Source organism: Bombus vancouverensis, chromosome 10 (genome assembly GCF_051014615.1).
Source record: "Bombus vancouverensis nearcticus chromosome 10, iyBomVanc1_principal, whole genome shotgun sequence".
Classification (NCBI taxonomy): domain Eukaryota; kingdom Metazoa; phylum Arthropoda; class Insecta; order Hymenoptera; family Apidae; genus Bombus; species Bombus vancouverensis.
In genome coordinates, this window is record NC_134920.1 from 13,829,279 (window position 1) to 13,849,409 (window position 20,131).

General features: G+C 28.6%; 4 protein-coding genes across 9 annotated transcripts; 2 read left to right on the forward strand and 2 right to left on the reverse strand.

The window, feature by feature from the left end:
* Window positions 1-477: 477 nt before the first annotated feature.
* EloA (transcription elongation factor elongin A) lies at window positions 478-5,670 on the reverse strand. 3 transcript variants are annotated; one of them, XM_076622140.1, is made up of 10 exons: window positions 5,514-5,670; window positions 4,928-5,196; window positions 3,705-4,669; window positions 3,280-3,449; window positions 3,012-3,181; window positions 2,836-2,927; window positions 2,545-2,744; window positions 2,174-2,453; window positions 1,303-1,403; window positions 478-1,222 (listed from the first exon to the last, which is right to left on the reverse strand). In XM_076622140.1, the coding sequence occupies exons 1-9, from the start codon at window positions 5,580-5,582 to the stop codon at window positions 1,336-1,338; spliced, it is 2,283 nt and encodes a 760-aa protein (XP_076478255.1). In that variant the 5' UTR covers window positions 5,583-5,670; the 3' UTR covers window positions 478-1,222; window positions 1,303-1,335. The 3 variants fall into 3 exon arrangements, with proteins under 3 accessions (XP_076478255.1, XP_076478256.1, XP_076478254.1); XM_076622141.1 differs by having other exon boundaries at window positions 478-1,242; XM_076622139.1 differs by having other exon boundaries at window positions 478-1,403.
* A 131-nt stretch (window positions 5,671-5,801) lies between these two features.
* LOC117163614 (GTP-binding protein 10 homolog) lies at window positions 5,802-7,736 on the forward strand. The gene is made up of 4 exons (XM_033346038.2): window positions 5,802-6,136; window positions 6,253-6,556; window positions 6,629-6,847; window positions 6,932-7,736. The coding sequence occupies exons 1-4, from the start codon at window positions 6,098-6,100 to the stop codon at window positions 7,537-7,539; spliced, it is 1,170 nt and encodes a 389-aa protein (XP_033201929.1). The 5' UTR covers window positions 5,802-6,097; the 3' UTR covers window positions 7,540-7,736.
* Window positions 7,066-10,005, reverse strand: Tcs4 (Threonyl-carbamoyl synthesis 4). Of its 4 annotated transcripts, none has more exons than XM_076622231.1 (6): window positions 9,812-10,005; window positions 9,190-9,309; window positions 8,831-9,112; window positions 8,622-8,750; window positions 8,120-8,476; window positions 7,066-8,038 (listed from the first exon to the last, which is right to left on the reverse strand). In XM_076622231.1, exons 3-6 carry the CDS (start codon window positions 9,098-9,100, stop codon window positions 7,733-7,735), a joined length of 1,062 nt encoding a protein of 353 aa, XP_076478346.1. In that variant the 5' UTR covers window positions 9,101-9,112; window positions 9,190-9,309; window positions 9,812-10,005; the 3' UTR covers window positions 7,066-7,732. The 4 variants fall into 4 exon arrangements, with proteins under 4 accessions (XP_076478346.1, XP_076478345.1, XP_033201928.1 ...); XM_076622230.1 differs by lacking the exon at window positions 9,812-10,005 and adding an exon at window positions 9,678-9,766 and having other exon boundaries at window positions 9,190-9,289; XM_076622229.1 differs by lacking the exon at window positions 9,812-10,005 and having other exon boundaries at window positions 7,710-7,881; window positions 7,985-8,038; window positions 8,831-9,089; window positions 9,190-9,671.
* On the forward strand, window positions 9,744-19,669 carry LOC117163606 (uncharacterized). The gene is made up of 11 exons (XM_033346029.2): window positions 9,744-9,927; window positions 10,495-10,594; window positions 12,917-13,485; window positions 13,633-14,513; window positions 14,624-14,790; window positions 14,869-15,042; window positions 15,124-15,435; window positions 15,504-15,654; window positions 16,053-16,183; window positions 16,974-17,591; window positions 18,663-19,669. Exons 1-11 carry the CDS (start codon window positions 9,917-9,919, stop codon window positions 18,834-18,836), a joined length of 3,288 nt encoding a protein of 1,095 aa, XP_033201920.1. The 5' UTR covers window positions 9,744-9,916; the 3' UTR covers window positions 18,837-19,669.
* Window positions 19,670-20,131: the final 462 nt, after the last annotated feature.

Consider the following 20,131-nt stretch of genomic DNA (forward strand, 5'->3'; position numbering starts at 1 on the left):
CTACAATTTGTTCAAAATTATCACAATTTGTTCGGCCAATTATATATTAAAGATAATTTAAATCAATATGAATACTATATCATCTATATGTTATATAATAGGAATTATAAAAAAAAATTAATGTTTCGCGCTACATATATCTATAACAAATCACAATTCGTTACATTATTACAATATTACATTATTATCGTAGAATGTTCGATCACCATTTGTTGTTCAAATAAACATTTACAAAAATATTAATACGCTGTATTAATGTTTGTTTGTTTATCGATCTAACTAGGCTTTTAATCCTTTTTGTAACCTCAAATTTCCAAGCGTATCAAATGCATTAGCGATCTTTTAAATATAGATATAAACTGATTATGTTTACTTCTGATTATTAAAATAATTCGTTCTTACAATTTTCCAAGTATAATTAATAGTTTTATTTCTTTCCCTTCACGATAATGAAATTACTTTATAATGCATTAGATATTTCATTAACTATTTATAAATATATTTTAACTTCATATACATATACATACATATGTATAAGTCTACAACAGCTTCCCTGTCACGAATACATATTCCAAATTCATTGTGGCTCATGGAAGAATGTAAAATACGCAATACATTCTTAGCACTATCGATAATTATCTGTAATTTCATTCCCCTTCTTAAAATATTCATTTAAACTGTTATATGTATATCATCCTAGATCACGCAAAAAATATTTACAATTGTAATCTAAAAAAATTGGAGAATCACAGCAACAAATGGGACATACTTATTATGTACTTATGTAGTTTTGTATTTTCTTATGAATAACAATTTCTTATTTTATTTCTAAGTAACATTATTAATAAAATACATTAAACGAAATTACATTTTTTGTCCCCGTAAAACCTTTCAATTGATCTTTTGTGTCTCTCAAAACATAAAAAATATTAAATGTCATAATACCTTTTTAGACATTGTCAATTTATACTGATTAATTTTCTATAAAGATATTACAATTTTCAATTTTTGTGGAACAAAAGGTTTTGAATTTTCGCATTATCAAGAAATCTCAGCACTTGTGCTTTTCTACTGTACAACTGACGAAACTGAACGATTATAATGACGAAACGATTATAATGTTTATAGTAGATACAAAAGCACTCGACGATTATTTTGGCATAGTCGATTTGGTAAATCTCGGAATGCCTGAAGCAATATGTGGACTTCACATGAATATGTTCTGTTCGAAATACACAAATTCTTATAAAATATTTATACATATTATACTTAACATCTATTGTAACATAACATATGACTTACTAAATTGTTGAATGTTAATCAATTTCTTATGAACTACCGTTTATATCGCCCCTTTATTAACTGTAAAGCTTTTGCCATTAGTGGTGCCTTTGTTTTCTTTGCTATATTAATGAACAATTAAAAGAAATTATGTTAAAATATTACAATATTTTCGAACATTATTTTACTAAAAAACAAAACTCAAATCTATATTTTATATGCTAAATAATAGTTCTCTACGCATTTACTATGAGAGATAATAAATTTTTAAAAATTAAAATCATTGCAATGTGCACAAGGTAATGCATATAGAAATAGCCCCATCTGGATATCTCAGCTGCTATTAATGATAGGAAAAAATGCATGAGATTAAACTTGCTTGGCATCGAAGGGTACATAATCTGATATCAATAGCTTTTTAATAATGCACTAGCAATGTATTATTAGATAAATAAATCACCGGAATGTTCGATCACTTCCTAAAAGTAAACTATTTTCATAGTCATAGTCATCAGTTGACCTTCAACTATCTTCAATGACCTTGAATCACAGGTCATTATACGCGTCTTAAAAGCTCTATAGATGGTTACGTAGAAAACATCATTCCATTCAAAAAAACGAAATTAACCTCCATATGTCCTTTACGCGTCCATCTACACGATCATCTATATCATCTATTTATTATTTACATCAGCTATTTACATCAGAGTATGTACCCCTCGACGCTGAGCAAGTTCAGTCTGATGCATTTTTTTTTATCACCAAGGGCAGCCGAGATATTCAGCTGGTCTGTTTTATATGCCTCAACCATGCAGGATATTCCATCGTATATACATGCATAATATCTTATAAAATATGTCAGTAATTTATCATCGTGTATAAAAATACTTACATGGTTTTGTACGTGATACAGGTGGTGATGGAACAGAAATATTTGTAGCAGCTGTTGGTCCTCCACCACTAATTAATTTCTTTTTTATAGTAGATGCAGTATTAGGTACAGAATTTGCAGTGCCATATTTAGCTTGCTTTTTAAGAACATTTCTTGGAGGTTTAACAACATTATCTACATATGCAAGTTTAGTGGATCTTACTGGTACAGATTTGTCTATTGATTGTTTTATATTAGCTGTAAGCGTTTTCAATTTTGCTTCTCGTTCGTCTAAACATCGCTATTAAATAATAAAAGAATATGAAATAATAAATACGAAATAAACTAAGATATTACAAATAAGGAGAATTATTCGTTTTAAATCTACCTACCATATACATCTCGCGCCATGTTTCCATTTCTTCTCTTTGTTTATTTCTAAATTCGCGATTGCAGTGATATTTCCATAATTTATCTGTGTCTTCAACCAAATAGGGATTATAATGTTCCAACATAAATAACTGATCTGCTGTTGCACGTTCAAGAACAGGTTTTATAATATCAAAAGGCACACCACCAGTAAATTCAAGTGCTACATATAACAAATGAAAGAAATACTTAGACAATATTTTTATAGAATGATCGCTATACGTCATTTCATAAATAAGTCATAGGTAACCTACCATCGATATTCTCTATCAATACCCTTGTACATATCTCAAACAAAGTTGGTACTGTTGTATAACCAGATTTATTTCCTGAATATACTTTTGTCCTTTGCAATTAAAATTAAAATTAAAATTAAAAATGAACATATTGCTTTCATATGTATATATCTTCATAGTAATACAAAACATACCTTTGATTTTTAACATACATTACATCTGTAAGAGCTTTGTCTTCTTCTTTGCGATAAACAGGATTAATATATGGCAGTGGCTTGTAATTAGGGCTAATCTCTGGTAATGTAGATGCCAAGTCTACACTTAATGGCTCTAACTTTATATTTGTTGTTAAAAGAGATGGTGTCTATAATAGAAAATGTGCATTATGTTTATATTTATATTACTATATTATATACTGTAATGTAAGTAATATAATGTTATTAATTATATAGCACAAAGTACCTGTAAAGTATCACTTGTTGATTCACTTCTCGCTGCTATCTTTTTATTACTTGCAGTTGATTGTTCTGCTTTGAACATTTTTGCTGTACTTGTATTTGGAGAGCTGTTAGTACGTTTTCTGGATGTCTGAGCCATTGTACACATACCCAATGCTTCTGCAAAGCTAGCACCTGTATACAAAAAAACACTATTTAGAACACTTTTCAAAAATAATGATTTAAAATAATAAAATAAAAGAACTAGTTTATTAAACAAATAAATATTTTACCGGTACTTAATTTGCTGAATATTTAAAAAATTATAAAATGAATATAACAGTGAAAGATATAAAATATTATACATATTAAAAACTATATATAAAAGATTCGTCTTTTTTTGGTAATGTTAAATAAAAACATTTATAAACTAACTATTTATAAACTAACCTGAATGACAATCTATTCCTTCGTCTCCATTAATTTCTTGCTTCATTTTTACCAAATCCTTCGATTCTTTTGATCCATGTTTTAAATGCTTTGAATCTGTATTGTTTTTATTTTCATGTTTGCCTTTCTCATTATTATGCTCCTTTTTCTTACATCTATTTTTGCTTTTATTATGATATTTCTTACAAGAGGAACTGTGATGTTTTGATTCGGAAGAATCCTTATTAGAATGCTGATCACTATGTTTAGTTTCATCTTTATTATGATTTGTATGTATATCAGTTTTATATTTCTGTTTTTCATATTTCTGTTTTAATTTACAACTAGATGAATCAGTCCGATATTTGCTACAGGTGCTCTTTGATTTCTCATGAGAGTCTTTCTTTTCATGCTTAATTTCAGTTCTAATTAACGTGTCTTTATCCTTAGGCTCTTCTTTTATTTTAACTGAAATTAATATGGTACTACTATTGTGCTTTTCAGAATTATAGGATACATGAGATTTACTTTCATCACTGTCACTATCTGAAATTTTCCTTCGTTTACTTTCTTTGTTCATAATATTTGAATCATCACTTTTGCGTTTATGAGCCTCGTCGCTACTTTTGAGTAAGTTACTACTATCCATATGTCTATTAGAATGTTTTTCTGTGTTATTAGACTTACTATGACTACGATGTTTAGAACTGTGAGTTTCATCTTTCTTACAGGCACTTTTAGTATCCTTTGAAGATTTTTTATCACTTCCCAATTCATTTTTATGGCTATGTTTAGTTTTATCATGCTTTTTTTGTTTCTCTAGATCACTACTTGAAGTTTTAGCAATATCACTATTATTTATTGACTGATCTTCAACAGATTTCAATTTGGATTCATGTTTAGAAGTATATTTATTGTTGCATGCCATTTCATTCTTTTCTGACTTATGCCTATGAATATGTTTTCCACTTCCTTCAGTTTTATGCCTGAAGAATTAGTTAAATACATATTTACTTAAAAATTAATAAAATAAAATGAAATAAAATAAAATAAAAATACCATTAGAAAGAAAAAGATATTATTATGTTTAATATCGTAAGAAATATCTTGCATCTTATAAAATGAATTTTTATATTTTATTTCAACATTTAACTACTACATGCTACAATATATAATGTTGTATATACAACATATCTATTTCATACATTAAGATTATATAAAAGTCATATTTCTTTCTATCATACCTTTCAGGACTCTCCTCAGGTTTTGGAGACTCACGACTGTCACTGTAGCTCTCAGGTGCATCAGGAACACATGCTTCATCTTCATCTTCACCTTCACTAGTTCCTTCACTAGCAACCATTGCTTTCCATTTTGCAACAAGCGCCTTAGCAGCATCTCCTATACCACCATCATATTTCCTCAAAGCATTTACTGTGCGTCCTACACCAGTTTCTTGAAGATGCTGCACCGTTACAGGCAGATTAGATAGTTTTGAAATACAATGAAGTATCTGTAACACAATTGAAATAATATATTATAGCCAATACATTAATTACGACCTACTATCCTGTCAAACAATTATAAATAAAATATAACAGGAAAAAAATATTATAGCTGTGAAGACCATAATATATGAAGCAATTTAAAATTAGCACAATTTTTATTATAAGAACAATACCATACAAATATATAAATGCTAAAATTGATAGAAATAAAATTGATGTGAATCGTGTTTGGATTTCATTATGAGGTTATAATTCAACGATACTAATAAAACTGCATCATCGTATACGATGAAGAATATAGAAATTAGCGTACAATACATACCCTATCCTCGTTATCATCACATTTTTCAATATTTCGCTGGTAATGTTTAATTTTATCCACTACAGACATTATTGCGGCTCCCAGCTGCTAATTGGCGTCGCCTGGTAAAATCCATCTGTTCATGGATTACTAGTGAAGCACAAACTAATATACGATACAGTTAGTCAGTTCAATGCTCATCTGTGTAGACCAATCAGATGATGGATAGAATCAATATGGCGTTGTACTAACCAATAAAATATAGAATAGAGTGGAAAAGAGAGGGAGGTAGATATATAAGAAGAGAAATAGACATAAGAGATGTAAAACCGAAAAGTCCAAAGCCGAGAGGTACGGACTAAGCAATGATAATAATACTAACCTGTAAAATACGTTATGAATGTTCTACTTTAGATATGCATAATTTTTAAACTGCCGGATTTCTAAAGTTAAGATTTGCATTTTTGGATTCTACGTGCTAAAAATTATTAAATGACAAGGAAAAGATCAATGGTTTTATATCCCCCAAAAGCAAAGTCAAACCGAATTTAATCTTATATGTACATAAACAAATACAGTATATATATACTTTTTATAAAAAAAGAATGGTTGTATTAACACGAGTTTTATATTGTGCAGCAAAGGTAATCTAATCTTAACATATTTAATATTCCTTTTTCATTCAATTAGTATAGTAATAGAGTAGAGACAACATAGTTTACAAATATGTAGATTAAGGATTTATGGATTAATTATTTAGTTACCAAGGAAATATATGCGACAAGGCATAATTGACAGTTTGCGTATTCACGTAAGTGGAGGCACCGGCGGTTCTGGATTACCTGCTTATGGTGGAATAGGCGGAGCAGGAGGAAACGTATGTCTTGTCTCAAAAGAAAGATTAACATTACGAAATGTTAAATACAAACTAGAAAATATGAAATTGAAAGCAGGAACAGGAGGCGATAGTAGCAAAAAGGGGCTCATTGGAATACCTGGAACAGACTTAAATATAAGGGTTCCAATTGGTATCACCGTTTATGATCAAAATCGCATTAAACTTGGTAATGTACATGTAATAATAAATAACAATAATTATTCTTAATTGTTTATGATATCTATTTGTTAAAATATAGGTACAATGAATTCAAAGGATACAAAATTGGTAGTTGCTACAGGTGGAATAGGGGGATGTGAAAGGACAGGCTATTGTGGTCTTAAAGGTCAAAGTCGCACTATAGTTCTTGATCTTCAGTTACTTGCCGATGTTGGTTTGATAGGTTTTCCAAATGCAGGGAAAAGTACATTTCTAAATGCAATCTCAAAAGCTAAATCAAAGATTGCAGATTATCCATGTAAGTTTACTGTGTATAAAACACATTATTTTTTTACTAGTTAAATGTATACTATTTTTTCTTACTTATTATGGTTTTTTTCAGTTACAACTATAAAACCACAAGTAGGTATTATAAAGTATAAAGATCACAGAGAGATTTCAGTTGCAGATTTACCAGGTTTAATTGAAGGTGCACATATTAATAAAGGAATGGGTCATAAATTCTTAAAACACATAGAAAGAACAAAATTACTGCTCTTTATTGTAGACATTCAGGGATGTAAATTTTCTATAAGACATAAACATAGATCTTGCCTAGAAACTGTGCTCTTATTAAATAAGGAAATTGAACTTTATAATCCTGATTTGCTAGATAGACCTACAATGATTATAGTAAATAAAATGGATACAAATGGAGCAAATGAAATCTATAATGAAATTAAACTAAAATTAAATAATTTATCAGAATTTCTCTCAGAATTTGATGAATCAATTCAACCAAAAAGAGTATTGCAATTTGATGATATTATAACAACATCTCTAATTTTACAAAATGCAGATGAGATACGTGAAATTAAAACAAAGATTAGGCATATTATTGATAAATATGAAGAAGCAAAAATTTCCGTTCAAGACATGGATTCAAATGAAGATTGTTTACGTACAAAGTTAAAAAAACAAATGCAGCAATATGCGCCGACACTCTTATAACTTATCATATTTATTTAAACGAATTACATGGTGTTTCGTTACGGGTAGTACAACCTATCCATACTGAAACACTGTATAATCAAAACAAAAACATATTTTTTTAAAAACAGTATATACAGAAATGAAAAAGTAACAACCTTGTAATTAATAGCCTTTGCAACATAACAATATACGTATTTGACATTTTATTCTTTTAATTGTTTAGAAGTTTTTTCTTTATTTTTACCCATTTACACTTTAATTTTGCTGCTTCTACTTTTTTAATCCAATTTTCTCCAAGTGGGGCCGTCTTTTCTATTTCGATTTTTTCAATTTCGTTTGGATTTCTGATGATGTCTACATCTGCAATCCATTTTTCTATTCCATTCCATGCTATCATCGTCCCATTATCAGTGCATAATTTAGGTGGAGTTCTTATAAAGCTATAACCTAATTCCGTACTCACAATATTCAATGCTTCAGCTAGGAAATTATTACATGCTACTCCTCCAGATACAACCTGTTCGTTAAAAATAAGCAATATATATTGAACACACATACATATCAAATTAAGGCAGTGTTCTTCATACTTTTAACGTACCAATGTTCGTTTATTTTTAGGAAATAATGACATTTTATTAACAAATTCCATTGCTCGTTGAGTCCTATGACAAATATGTGTCACTGTAGCTAATTGAAGTGCTGCACATAAATTATATGCATCAGGAATCACTGCATCACCCACTATGTTATGTTTTCTTTCTTCTAATTCAATGTACTTGCTACAAAGAGTTAAGAATGAAGAAAAACTAAAATTACAATCACTGTATCCTGTCATTACAGGTGGAAAAAAAAACTGCTCAGTGTTTGATGCTTTATTTGCTGCAATTTCTATAGCTAGGCCTCCATTTAAAGTTCTAAATTCTGGAATATTTTTTAATTTGAGTCTTCGTGCAACCTATAAATGTAAACTTATAGAGTAATTTAATTTAATCCATTTACTATTTCTCATCTAAGTTATGTGAATTAAAAATGTATTAAAAAATATGTAAACAAAATTATGATAGTTAAAAAAGAGATGATATCAACAATGCAATGATTACCTTATCAAACATCTCCCCAGGTGCATTATTGACAGAAGTACCAAGTAAATAAAATTTATTTACATTATCAACAATTGCTAGTAAACAATGGGCCCCAGAAACTAATAAAATAAGATATGGGAAATTAATCTGTAATTAAAAGTTAGTTTATATCTTCCTTATTAATCAAATTTTATAATATATTAAATATGAACATTTTATAAAAAGACCTCTCTGCTCATTCTTGCTGTTAAAGCATGAGCTTCCATGTGATGTATTGGTATAAGAGGTTTTTTCCCAATCTGTGCTAGATATTTCCCAAATTGTGTTCCAACTCTAAGAGACATAGGAAGACCAGGTTTTACAGTTGTAGCTATTGCATCAATATCTTTTAACGTTAGATTTGCAGCTCTTAATGCATTCTCACAAGTTTTTGTAATATTGTTTTTATGTAATACTCTTGCAACTGATGGAATTATTCCTCCAAGACTAGAAAACATCAAAGTTATATTCTAAATCATCTTAAAAGATTCTATAATATATTATATAAGCATTATAAGAAAAATTATTAACAAAATTTTTTAATTACTTCAAATGTGTCAGATATTGAGAACTAATTGCTTCACCTAAAATTTGTCCTTTACTATCAACAATTCCACAAGCTGTGTCATCACAGCTAGATTCTATTCCTAAAATTATAGTAGGCTTGCTGTGGAAAAAGTTCTGTACTAACTTTAAATTACGTTTATGTAAATATGAAAATTTAACATTATTTGTAGAATGTTTATATAAGTATTTGTGAAACAATAAGCCTGTATTATATGCCATTCCCAATTTTAAATTAAACATGAACTCTTTTCATTTATATTTAGAACATTATAATATATGTGGACATATATTGTGTATATACATGTATGAGTATATATACATATATAGACATGTTAAAATTATATTGTGTACTTAAGTTATTTGCATTTGCACTTATGCACAAATTCAAACATAACCGTATCAAACATAATAGTATTAGCCCATTAAAATGCTAATAATTAAATTAATGATTTATATGTGGTACTTTACTCAATTTTGTTTATTTTATGTAGTGTATGAAATTAATGCAATATGCAAGGGCAGGAATAATATGTGCCATTACTATATTTGTTGTGATATTGTATTCGATATTATTTCGAGATTTCGATATAGGAAGTTGATACCTCGAAAGTAACAATCGATGTGAGCTACGCAACGCTCGTTATCTCGGGTCTCGGTGCCATCACAGTTTGCAGATTTTCCTTCAAGTATCAGAAAGTGGATGTACAATGTCGGAACAGTAAGAGATATTTATTTTTCCATTACAGAAAATTAATGCTCTGATATAATTTTACTATTCGATTTAACCTCAGAATTATTTTATATACAATTATAAATCTGTTATTTCTTCCGTATAGCTATGTTTAATTTGAGGTTAGAGTTATAATCATTGTTAATAGTGACGTACATTGTGTTTTTTCCATCATCCATTGTATTCTATCTTTTTGTGAATTATTCATTTACTGGTTTTGCAATTAAAATTCATTTCGTAAAATACAGTGATTGTATTTGCAGGATATCAAAGAAGTATGATAACCATAAAAATAATATCTGTTTTTATTGTGTACTAAAGGCTACTTTAATAAACATGGTTTTGATTACTTTTTGTTGTATATAATTCATTTCCACAAGTTTAGTGAATTTCTTATTATATTTTATTATCATATTTTAACATGAATTTATTGTATCTGTATGTTAATTGAAAAAACATATTTTAATAATATAAAAATATGTTAAATATATTTCAAAGAGATTTTTAACTTGATGACCACTGTACCTATTTTTATTTAAGCTTTTACTTGTTTAGTGATGATACCCTATTGGACGAAGATCTTGGAGATGAAGAATATGATCTAGGCAATGATGAAGAAGAGGCTCTTTTAGCAGACGACTATGAAGTGGAGAGGGTGAGCATATTGCTGGACCATTATTTTGTTGTTAAATAAAAATTGGTTCATTATAATGCATCATATGATACAATATAATGTTCATGTCTAATAACAATTATATTAAAAAATATATATTACAGTTAGAAAATTAAGAATTTTGTACTCTATTTGTTAATGTAATGACAAATCAACATATTGCGATTATTAATCAAGGCGATCTTAAAAATTATAGTATGAAATAGTAGTTGCACATATAAAGTTACTCTCTATGAATTTCCTAATAATTCTTCTGAACTTTGTCAAAAATAATTAATTATTTAATACAAACAGATTAATTTTGATATAATTTTGTTTTCATGTGTTTTATAAACGATATATTTCAGCAAGCAAGAAGGACTTCATTTAGTTATATCTGATTTATTTTGTGTATTATGACTAGGATGAACAAATCTAAAATCATAATTTCAAATTACATATTCTTCATTGTATGATGATACTATCCTAGACACAAGATATTTATCATTAATTCATGTATAGAATCACTTTATAAATGATTAAACAAAGATATATTCTATTTGAATATTTTGAAATTTTTCAGGGTGAAATAAGCATTTTACTTAAATTGTGAGCGAAAATATTATGTGCTTATTATATGCGTATGAGATTGTATTCAAAGTTTAAAGCAAATGCACAAAAATTATAATACATTTTTGCGTAGGCGAAAATTTTGTATTTTATGCAAATGCTTCATATTAATTGTTGACTTATAAAATTTATTACGAGATTTCTCAACATTATTATAATATACAAAGGATGTGAAAATGAAGCATGGAACATGTAAAACTCATCCATAACATATTTAGTAAAAATTTATGCAGGGAAAATGAAAGATAAACGATTGATATTTATTCTTTGTATTCATATATCATAATATTATTTGTTGTAGCAATTTATATCTTTTGTACTATAATTGCTTTCCATATTTTCCTTATTATTTAAAATTTCATAATTACTTTTATTAGTGCCGATAAAACTCTGTATATGTATAATAAATAGTAAGAACTTGTAAGTAATGATATTTCCTAATTTATTATGTTATTTGTACTTATTATGTTTCCTTTTCCCTGTTTGTTAAAAAAGCACAACTATTAGATATTGTAAGCAGAATAAATGTTAATGGTAATTGAAGCAGTACGATTACACAAGTTTGTTAATGTGCTATTCGTAGCCTCTCAACAAATTACAATTGAAAGCACTATTAAATTTTGTGATTTATAGTGCAATTACTACAAATAATATACTCAAAGATGTCATGAAAATTGTGTGTTTTAATGAAAGTTTTTATGTATAAAAGATATATGAATGTTTATAATATACATGTTTATATAAGTTTTCTTAAAGTGTGTTTAAAAAGTTAGTCCACACAATTACATTTCATTTCATTACAAATGGAAATCACATCTTGTTCAGATTTTTAAAAAATTAAATGTAATTACGCAATTATTATTTTGTAAGATGTATGAAAGATTGAAAAGAGATATTTGATTCGATGAAATCTATATATGATGAATTCTTTCATTAAAACATTCAAATGTTATGGAAAAGAGATATCGAGTCTGATTGTTGTGATACAATGGTATTGTAAGAAGGTAATATCGTTCGTTCTTTTGAGCGACTGTAACAATACATCGTACATACTTTATATCTTTGGATATCATATCAACTTGTATAACATTTCAAGTCATGTATCTATTTCCTTTTCATTAAAAAGCAGTATGAAATATTCAAAAAATTGAAATAGAAACTCAATGATTCTTAATGCAATTTGTCCAAAATATATGCAATACAATCGAATATAATAAGAAAACATATTGTTGAACTGCAATATATCATGCTGCTGCTGCCTTGAATTGTAACATATTGTATAATATATATTTATAACAATTCCGTATTGCGAAGTATCAAATATGCTATCGCTTTTATTGAGAAAATATTTTATTATTCTAATTGACTGTTACGGTAATATTCATTTGCATGAATTATAATAGTACCTAACAGTAAGTTTTGTCGAGAAATTTGCGATTAAATTTTTTGCCGTATAAATCTTATTATTAGCGGCTAATAATAATTAAGAGATTCGATGAGAAGGAAGGAAAATTGATAGAAATAGGAGGAAAGAATGGTGCGAGAATTCTCAAATGCGGTACCTTCGTTTTAATCATGGAAGAGTAACTTCTTATAAATTGATAAACATATAGTTAATTAAGAGTAGATTGTAACAACCACGGCTAAATATTATATTTTCATTACAAATATTTGGCAATTTAATTCCCTGAGCAGCAGAATAGCTATAAGGGAGAAGAGGAAACAGATGATGTACTGGACTTAGGAGTAACCGACGCACTTGATGACTTAGATGGTGAAGATGAAAACATAGAGTTTAGTAGGAGCAAAACTGATAGAAGCAACGACAATGATTTTTACGACGACGGAAATCAGCTAGAGGCTCAATCGAAGTATTACGAACAAGATGAAATTAATGAATATAAAAGCGAACAAACCCGACAAAACGATGAATTTTCTACAATTGATAACATTAATACTTCGAATAATATCGAAAAGGGAGATCTACGAGAGAAGTTGCAGAAAAATGCAAAAGTCTACTCTGGGAATGGACAAGGATTGGAAGATGACGAATGCGAAGAAGCTAAAGAAAGGAGGAACAGATTTCAAAATGAAAGAACTATCGTTTCTTCGAAAATGAATAACCATATACCGGATACTTTGGAGAACGTGGTAACATCTGAACCATCCAAGCTAGCATCTAGAGGCCGTGGAAGAGGTCGAAGTACAAGAGGAAATCGCGGTGGAAGATTTAATACACAAAATTCGGGAAATTTTAATCCAAGGTATGTGCAATTGTTGCAATTCTTAAGATCTCTGTCTTTATCTATTTATGGTATTATATATACGCGTTTCTGTGTACACATGTATAATATTAGAATATTAAAATACCTATTAGAGTGTATAATTGTTTGTAAAATGTGATTGGCCAGGTTCGGTAATGCACGCAACGCAAACTTCGATAATCAACCACCACCAGTATGCAGGCCACCTTTACTCGAGACCTGGCCACTCTTTTTCCTCGGAGTACCAAACAATATGCAAAACCAACAACAGATTGTTTACCAGCAACAAAATTCTCAAGTACAACCCTTCCAGCATTATTCTCCAAACGGTTCGCTCCAAGGCCCATCGCATTTTGTAGATAATAGACCACAATTCAATCCTAATCAATTTCAAAATCAAGTGGCTCCTAGAACAATCGGGACAAGATTAGATTACGGACCTCGAGGTGGCTTGTCAGGATCTCTTCCAGGACCGCCTTACAGCCATCCATCGAATCAACCACCTTATGTCCAAATTCAACCGGCGCCAGTTGGTGCGAGTACAGCCCCGTTTCAAAACTCAGCTTCTCTTATGCAAGATAATCAAGCTCGGCTGATGCAAAACAATCAAGGTCCATTGTTGCAAGGGAATCCTGGAGGAACGCTTCTTGGAAATCTGAATTCAGTCGTACCTGGAACATCGACCGCGCCATTGTTACAGGGCAGTCAACCGTTACCTATGCAAGGATATTCACGTCAAGCTTCTTCCCAAGGGCCACTTATTAATCATCCTAACGTCAATCAAATACCAAATCAACCACCTTTCGAGAATAGACCACCTTTTCAAGAAGCAGCTCAATTTGAAAACCGATCCGTTTACGATTCGAGGTCCGGATATTCCGATCAAGTACCTACCAGTCAATTTAATACTAATACGTTACCTGTACCGCAACAATCCACTTCCAATGTACCCAATGTACCTTTACCTCCAGGGCACAAGATTTTAATCAATCCTCACTTTCGAGGAGCCGTTCAGTCGACAAACGATGGTAAGTTCTTTCAAGTGATTATTGACTTTTTTTTTAACTTTTATCAGTTCCCTATAATTTCATATTAATTCCTCTTACTTATGATTCCTTCTGGTTTGATTCGCAAACAGCAAGACTCGCATGGGATTCCAGTCAGCAAACACCTAATTTATCATCTCAAGTTCCTACTGGCCAATTCTCACAACTCGCTATCCCATATCAGAATCAAAGTTCGTATAATCAAACCCAACAAGAACCGCCGCATTATCAACAAAATTATCAACAAAATAAAAGCGACGTATGTATCATGTGATATTGACCAATCTAAGGTGTAACAAGATTTTACAGGAAATTATAATTATACGAATTTTCACAGGATCCTTATGCATACTTTTCTGATGTATGGCAAGAAAATAAGCCACAGAAAAATCAAACTGGAACTCAGAATAAACAGTATCCTTTAGAAAGTAGTTACTTGCGAGATGATAGCTATGAATCCAGTTCGAAATATAAATCGGATCAAGGGGATCAAAAAAATAATTATCCACAGGTTGGTGGCATACGAATTGGTAGCAAGCATGTTAAGCGTGAAGAATATAATCTAGTTTTTAAAAACAATGCTCATCCCCAGGATCACAGAGGAATCCATCAAAATTATCGCGATAAAGATTTGTCGTCGAGAACCAGAAACGATCATGTTTCGAAGGGTAAGGTTTGCTCGTCAACCGCGTATCGTGAGAATTATGATCAAAATCATGTGCAGAAGTCTAGTAGCAGACCAGTGAATACTTCGATAAGAACTAGATTGCCACAAAAAAGAGTTCCCAACTCTGTAGACAGACCTTTACGTGATTTGAGCCCAAAACGAATAAAGGTTAGCAACAGAAATCTTCAAGAAGTACGAACAGTAGATATGTTAAACAATACGAATAATGACAAAAAGGTATATACACATTCATATTTTATTTCCTTCCCACGCATTGCATATTCCTCCAAAATAAATTTTTATAGGATGAAGAAAACGACCCAGAAATGCAGGAATATAGAAAAAAGATGGAAGAACAGAAACGGCTTAGAGAAAAGATCTTGCGGGAGAAGGAAAATCGACGAAAAATGGCTGCAATGGAGAAACAAAATGATGAAACTAAAAACGAAAATACATGTATGTATAATAACATTTCATTATATAAATCAGATATACACAAATGATTTAGTAATTAATTGCTTGAGTACAATGGATACGTTTTCAAAGGCAATGTTAAAGTTGAGTTTTTTTAGTAATATATTTTTTTTATTTTATTTTTTTATTTTATTATTTAAGAGAGTTACCATTTCTTTATCAAAGTATGCAGAATATTTGTTAAAAATTATTTCATTCTTTTTCTTCTATTATCATAATTAAGCATTTATTTAATAAGCTATAATATTTCAGTTATAACATGATATTTCGTTTAAGAAATAACTATAATATATTGCGTAAATAATTATATATAATAATAATAATGGCAACAATTTAAAATGAATATAATTGTGTGTGTAATGAATAATTTCACTTCCTAGTAAATGAAAATATACAAGACGCAAAACCTGTATCAGCACTTATGGGAGTAGTAAAAGATGCATCCACAAACAAAGGACATACCAATACTGGAAGAGGACGTGCTCGTCCTACCAATACACAATCTACAGAGGTATATGACTAAAGATGCCATGCTTTCCTAATTGTCGGTACACAAAACATGAAATTAATATTTCCCTTTTTTTCTCTTTTTTACTTCTTTTTTTTCCTTTCTTTGATATACATGCTTGTAAAACAGTGAGAGTAATTAACGGTTTTTCTTATTATGATATTTTTTATAAGCAATTCGTGCTTAATGCTCAAGCAAATAAATTGTATAAAATGTGATCATGTCTGATAAAATTTTATTTGTTTGTATTATACTAAAATGAAAAAGAGAAAGATTCAAATATATTGTATATAAATATCATAGGTATAGAAATAGGTGCTGCAATATCTAGGAAATTAACAATTTTTGTTATTTACTAAAACACATTGTTGCAGTTTTTATTTATTCGTGAGAATTATACCATTTATAAATATTTATTTCTACTTGAACGATAACTTACATATCTCAAATAATATATTATTAAATAAAAAGATATATTATTTATATATATATATAATTTATATATATATATATATATATAGGTCTATCAGACTTTCTGTATATTTTTTACTCGTGTTCTAATAAAATACATTTTTAAATACTTTTTGTTCTATTTAATTTCCTCCAAATTTTTATTAAGATTATTCTATATTAAAATGTTTTATCAACTCTTTTTCATTTATTGTAATTTTTGAAGCAAAATCTTGATCTTTTTAATGAACTTTTTATATTGGAATTAGTAACTCAAATATTATTATTCTTTCTTATACTTTTTTACACGGCATGCTATCTTTTACGACTATTTTTGTTATAGGTTGCAGAGAAATCATCATGTATACGAATTGTCAGGACAATACAAACTATACAACCTAATGACTCTATAGATTCTACAAAAGACAGTAATTCTGGACATACGATTAATCAAGGAAATGAACATACAAAAGTATTAAATTCCCAATCTGGAACACGAAGAATTGTAATTCAGAAACCATTATTAAATACACAAAAGGTTGCCACTACTATACAAAAAACAGTATCAAATTTGCAGAAAGGTCAACTGTTGATGCAAAACAAGTTAGTTAATGTTGCTCAATGTCCAACTCAAAGAATTGGTCAAAATCAAGCTGATGTTTTAAGAAAATTAGCAAATATAGGACAGAAAGTTGTTGGTACTTCACAAAGAATTGTTAAACAAAAATCACCAGGAAATCTTCAAAAAACTGTGATTAATGTACAAGAAGTAACAAATACCAATGCGAAAAAGGTTGTTGTTAATACACAAACTAACCAAAGAGTTGTATTACAAAAATCTCCTATACAACAGAAAAAAATACCGGAAATAAAAACAAATACTGTAAAGGTAGAGAATTTAGCAGCAAGCACGTCCGAAGCGCAAATTAGACGAATGTGCCAAGGCATCGGAACAATTGAGGTGACTATCTTTGCATGAAAACATTTAAGACTTGAATTTTCGTTGCAAATTCATGGATCCTTTTTTCATATACTTTACCTTTAAAAACCATAAGTCCAGTTTCTTTTGTGGTCGTTTCTGTTTCTTTTTTTCTTTTTTTTTTATAATGATATACAATGCCAATCTTTTCTTCTTCAAGCATGTTTGTTTCTTTTGTGGATTTTTTCTTTTTTTCTCCTTTTTTTCTGGTTTTTTTTTAGTATTTTAATTATGATTATTTTGAGAATGATTTCAATTAAGATTTATGTAATTACGGATTATGTTAATTAAGGTTTCTGACAATATCCCACATATTACATTTGTGTCAATAGTAATACTAATAATTGCGTCTTTTTTCCTTTTTCTTTGTTTGGAGAGAAGTTATTATTAGTTTGTAATACTATACGAAACCTTACATTGTTTCTTACCTTTTTGGGTATTTTTTTCATTGAGGTATATAAATTTGTTTTACAACTGACAAATTCATATTGTTGTAGTTGTTTAAAAATCATTATCCCAATATTGTTTCGTATTCATTCAATATTTGATAATACTCTTCTTTATAACAAAATAAAAACAAGCATTTGATAACTACAGTATTGTATTACTTTCCTTAATATATATACATGAATATAGATACAATATTATATTAACATGTAATTGGCAGATTTATTTTGAAGAATATCTTACATTAACCTAAAAGTTTAGATCATATTTATAAATAATGACTATAGTTCATATAAAACTATACAATAAACAATATAATAAAAGAATATAGCTATATATTTAGCAATATATTGTTTGATAATATTTTGCTTAAATCTATCTTGATATACCTTGTTTATTATGTATATATGTATATATACAAAAAACGTTTATTTTAATTATTATAATACTTTATACGTTAGAATCATATATCTGTTATGCAATTTATTATTATGATTTCAATAAGTTTTTGTAACAAGTTGAAAATACGCAACCTTTTTAAAATACATATTGGTTTCTTTAATTCAACAATTTAATAATTATCTGTTTATATTATTCGTGTTATAGAGCATACAAATGGGTGAGCGCAGCGCAACGATTGTGTTTAAGACGCAGTCTGCTGCTATGGTGTTTCACAAGAAATACCAGCGTAAAATGCTTGACCTTTCGCTGATAACCGTTCGCCTTGTGCCGCAATCAAGCGGAACTAAGACCACTACCACAGTTATAAAAGTTTCTTAAAAGATATATTGAACATATTTAATCTAGTGTATTACGATAAAAAAAAGAGAGAAGAAGTATATAAGTACATTCATATTTACGTTTATACAAGCAACGATATTTTATTTTACCGAAGCAGCCTATATATGAATAAACGCATTTCGTATTTTACATACATTTTATTTAAAGTATGTTTCGTCCAGGAATTAGAAAAAAAAACATTTTCGGCTGCAAATAAACTGTATAATATATCTTTACAAATGAAGTGAATAAACTTGACCATTTAATTTGTACATATGTCAAATATGAAATGTATATTTCATATAAAAATATACACGGTAGTATCTAATAATATATTGTGCATTTAACGGCTATCATTTATTACACAGCATATATGTTAATCTCGAAAATTTGTAATTTTAAATGCAAGAATATACATGTATCATTACATAAAACACATAAATTATATCTACGTTGTATAGTATTTTAAATTAAAACCATTCAAACCACTACAATGTATGTGTTTGTTGAAGGTTATCTTAGAGTGATGTTACACTTATGCATATATTTACTCATATTTGCTATAAAAATTAAAAGTAAATTAGGTTATAGAATACAATTACAATGTGTTACAATATTAATCAATGACATGCTTAAATTATGCATATATCAGACAGTTAAAATAATTGTAAAGTATCAATGAACCCATCATATTTTTCATGCTTGATATAATCTATACTATGTAAATTAGTAGATAGATGTTTTATTACAAATATCATTATACTAATTTACAGTGTGATAATATAAAAAATATATGACATACTTCTCTATAATAAATACTTTTAAAAAATTAAGTCGAAAGTATTTATTCAATACATTGTAAAAAGTACATTATCATAAATAGAATATATAACTTTATTTCTTTAATACTTGTTAATATGTACGAAATACGAAATTTTTCAAATTTGAAACGAAACATTGAATTTTTATAAACAATAAATTTAGAAAAAATTATAAACATATATTTATTATTATTAATTTATTAATTTATTACTATTATTAATACCAATTACAATTAAATTGATATTAGGGTCCCCTCAGACAATCAATAATATTGTCAATATTTCAAGGTTCTCGACAAAAATGCGATTTATCAATAAATATTGACATATCGATCCCTTTAGTTGAGAACCTTGAAACATTGACAATATACATATATGTATGTATTGATAGTCTGACGGTACCATATGTATACAAAGTGAAAAAATCACATTCCTTGTAAGCAAGAAAAGTATATTCATAAATCACTACATATA

Excerpts from the sequence above, each read along its gene's own strand:
- EloA (XM_076622140.1), bottom strand. The coding sequence starts at position 5,582 with ATGTCTGTAGTGGATAAAATTAAACATTACCAGCGAAATATTGAAAAA. Across the intron at positions 3,450-3,704 it reads AGGAATAGATTGTCATTCAG|GTGCTAGCTTTGCAGAAGCA; the intron begins GTTAGTTTATAA and ends TTTTGTATACAG. Across the intron at positions 1,404-2,173 it reads TGTATCACGTACAAAACCAT|CAAAGAAAACAAAGGCACCA; the intron begins GTAAGTATTTTT and ends TCATTAATATAG.
- LOC117163614 (XM_033346038.2), top strand. The coding sequence starts at position 6,098 with ATGGTTGTATTAACACGAGTTTTATATTGTGCAGCAAAG. Across the intron at positions 6,137-6,252 it reads TTTTATATTGTGCAGCAAAG|TTACCAAGGAAATATATGCG; the intron begins GTAATCTAATCT and ends TTAATTATTTAG. Across the intron at positions 6,557-6,628 it reads TCAAAATCGCATTAAACTTG|GTACAATGAATTCAAAGGAT; the intron begins GTAATGTACATG and ends GTTAAAATATAG.
- Tcs4 (XM_033346037.2), bottom strand. The coding sequence starts at position 9,449 with ATGTTTAATTTAAAATTGGGAATGGCATATAATACAGGCTTATTGTTT. Across the intron at positions 8,751-8,830 it reads CAGCAAGAATGAGCAGAGAG|ATTAATTTCCCATATCTTAT; the intron begins GTCTTTTTATAA and ends TTTTAATTACAG. Across the intron at positions 8,039-8,119 it reads CTAAAAATAAACGAACATTG|GTTGTATCTGGAGGAGTAGC; the intron begins GTACGTTAAAAG and ends TTTAACGAACAG.
- LOC117163606 (XM_033346029.2), top strand. Across the intron at positions 10,595-12,916 it reads ACGACTATGAAGTGGAGAGG|CAGAATAGCTATAAGGGAGA; the intron begins GTGAGCATATTG and ends TTCCCTGAGCAG. Across the intron at positions 14,791-14,868 it reads ATCAACAAAATAAAAGCGAC|GATCCTTATGCATACTTTTC; the intron begins GTATGTATCATG and ends GAATTTTCACAG.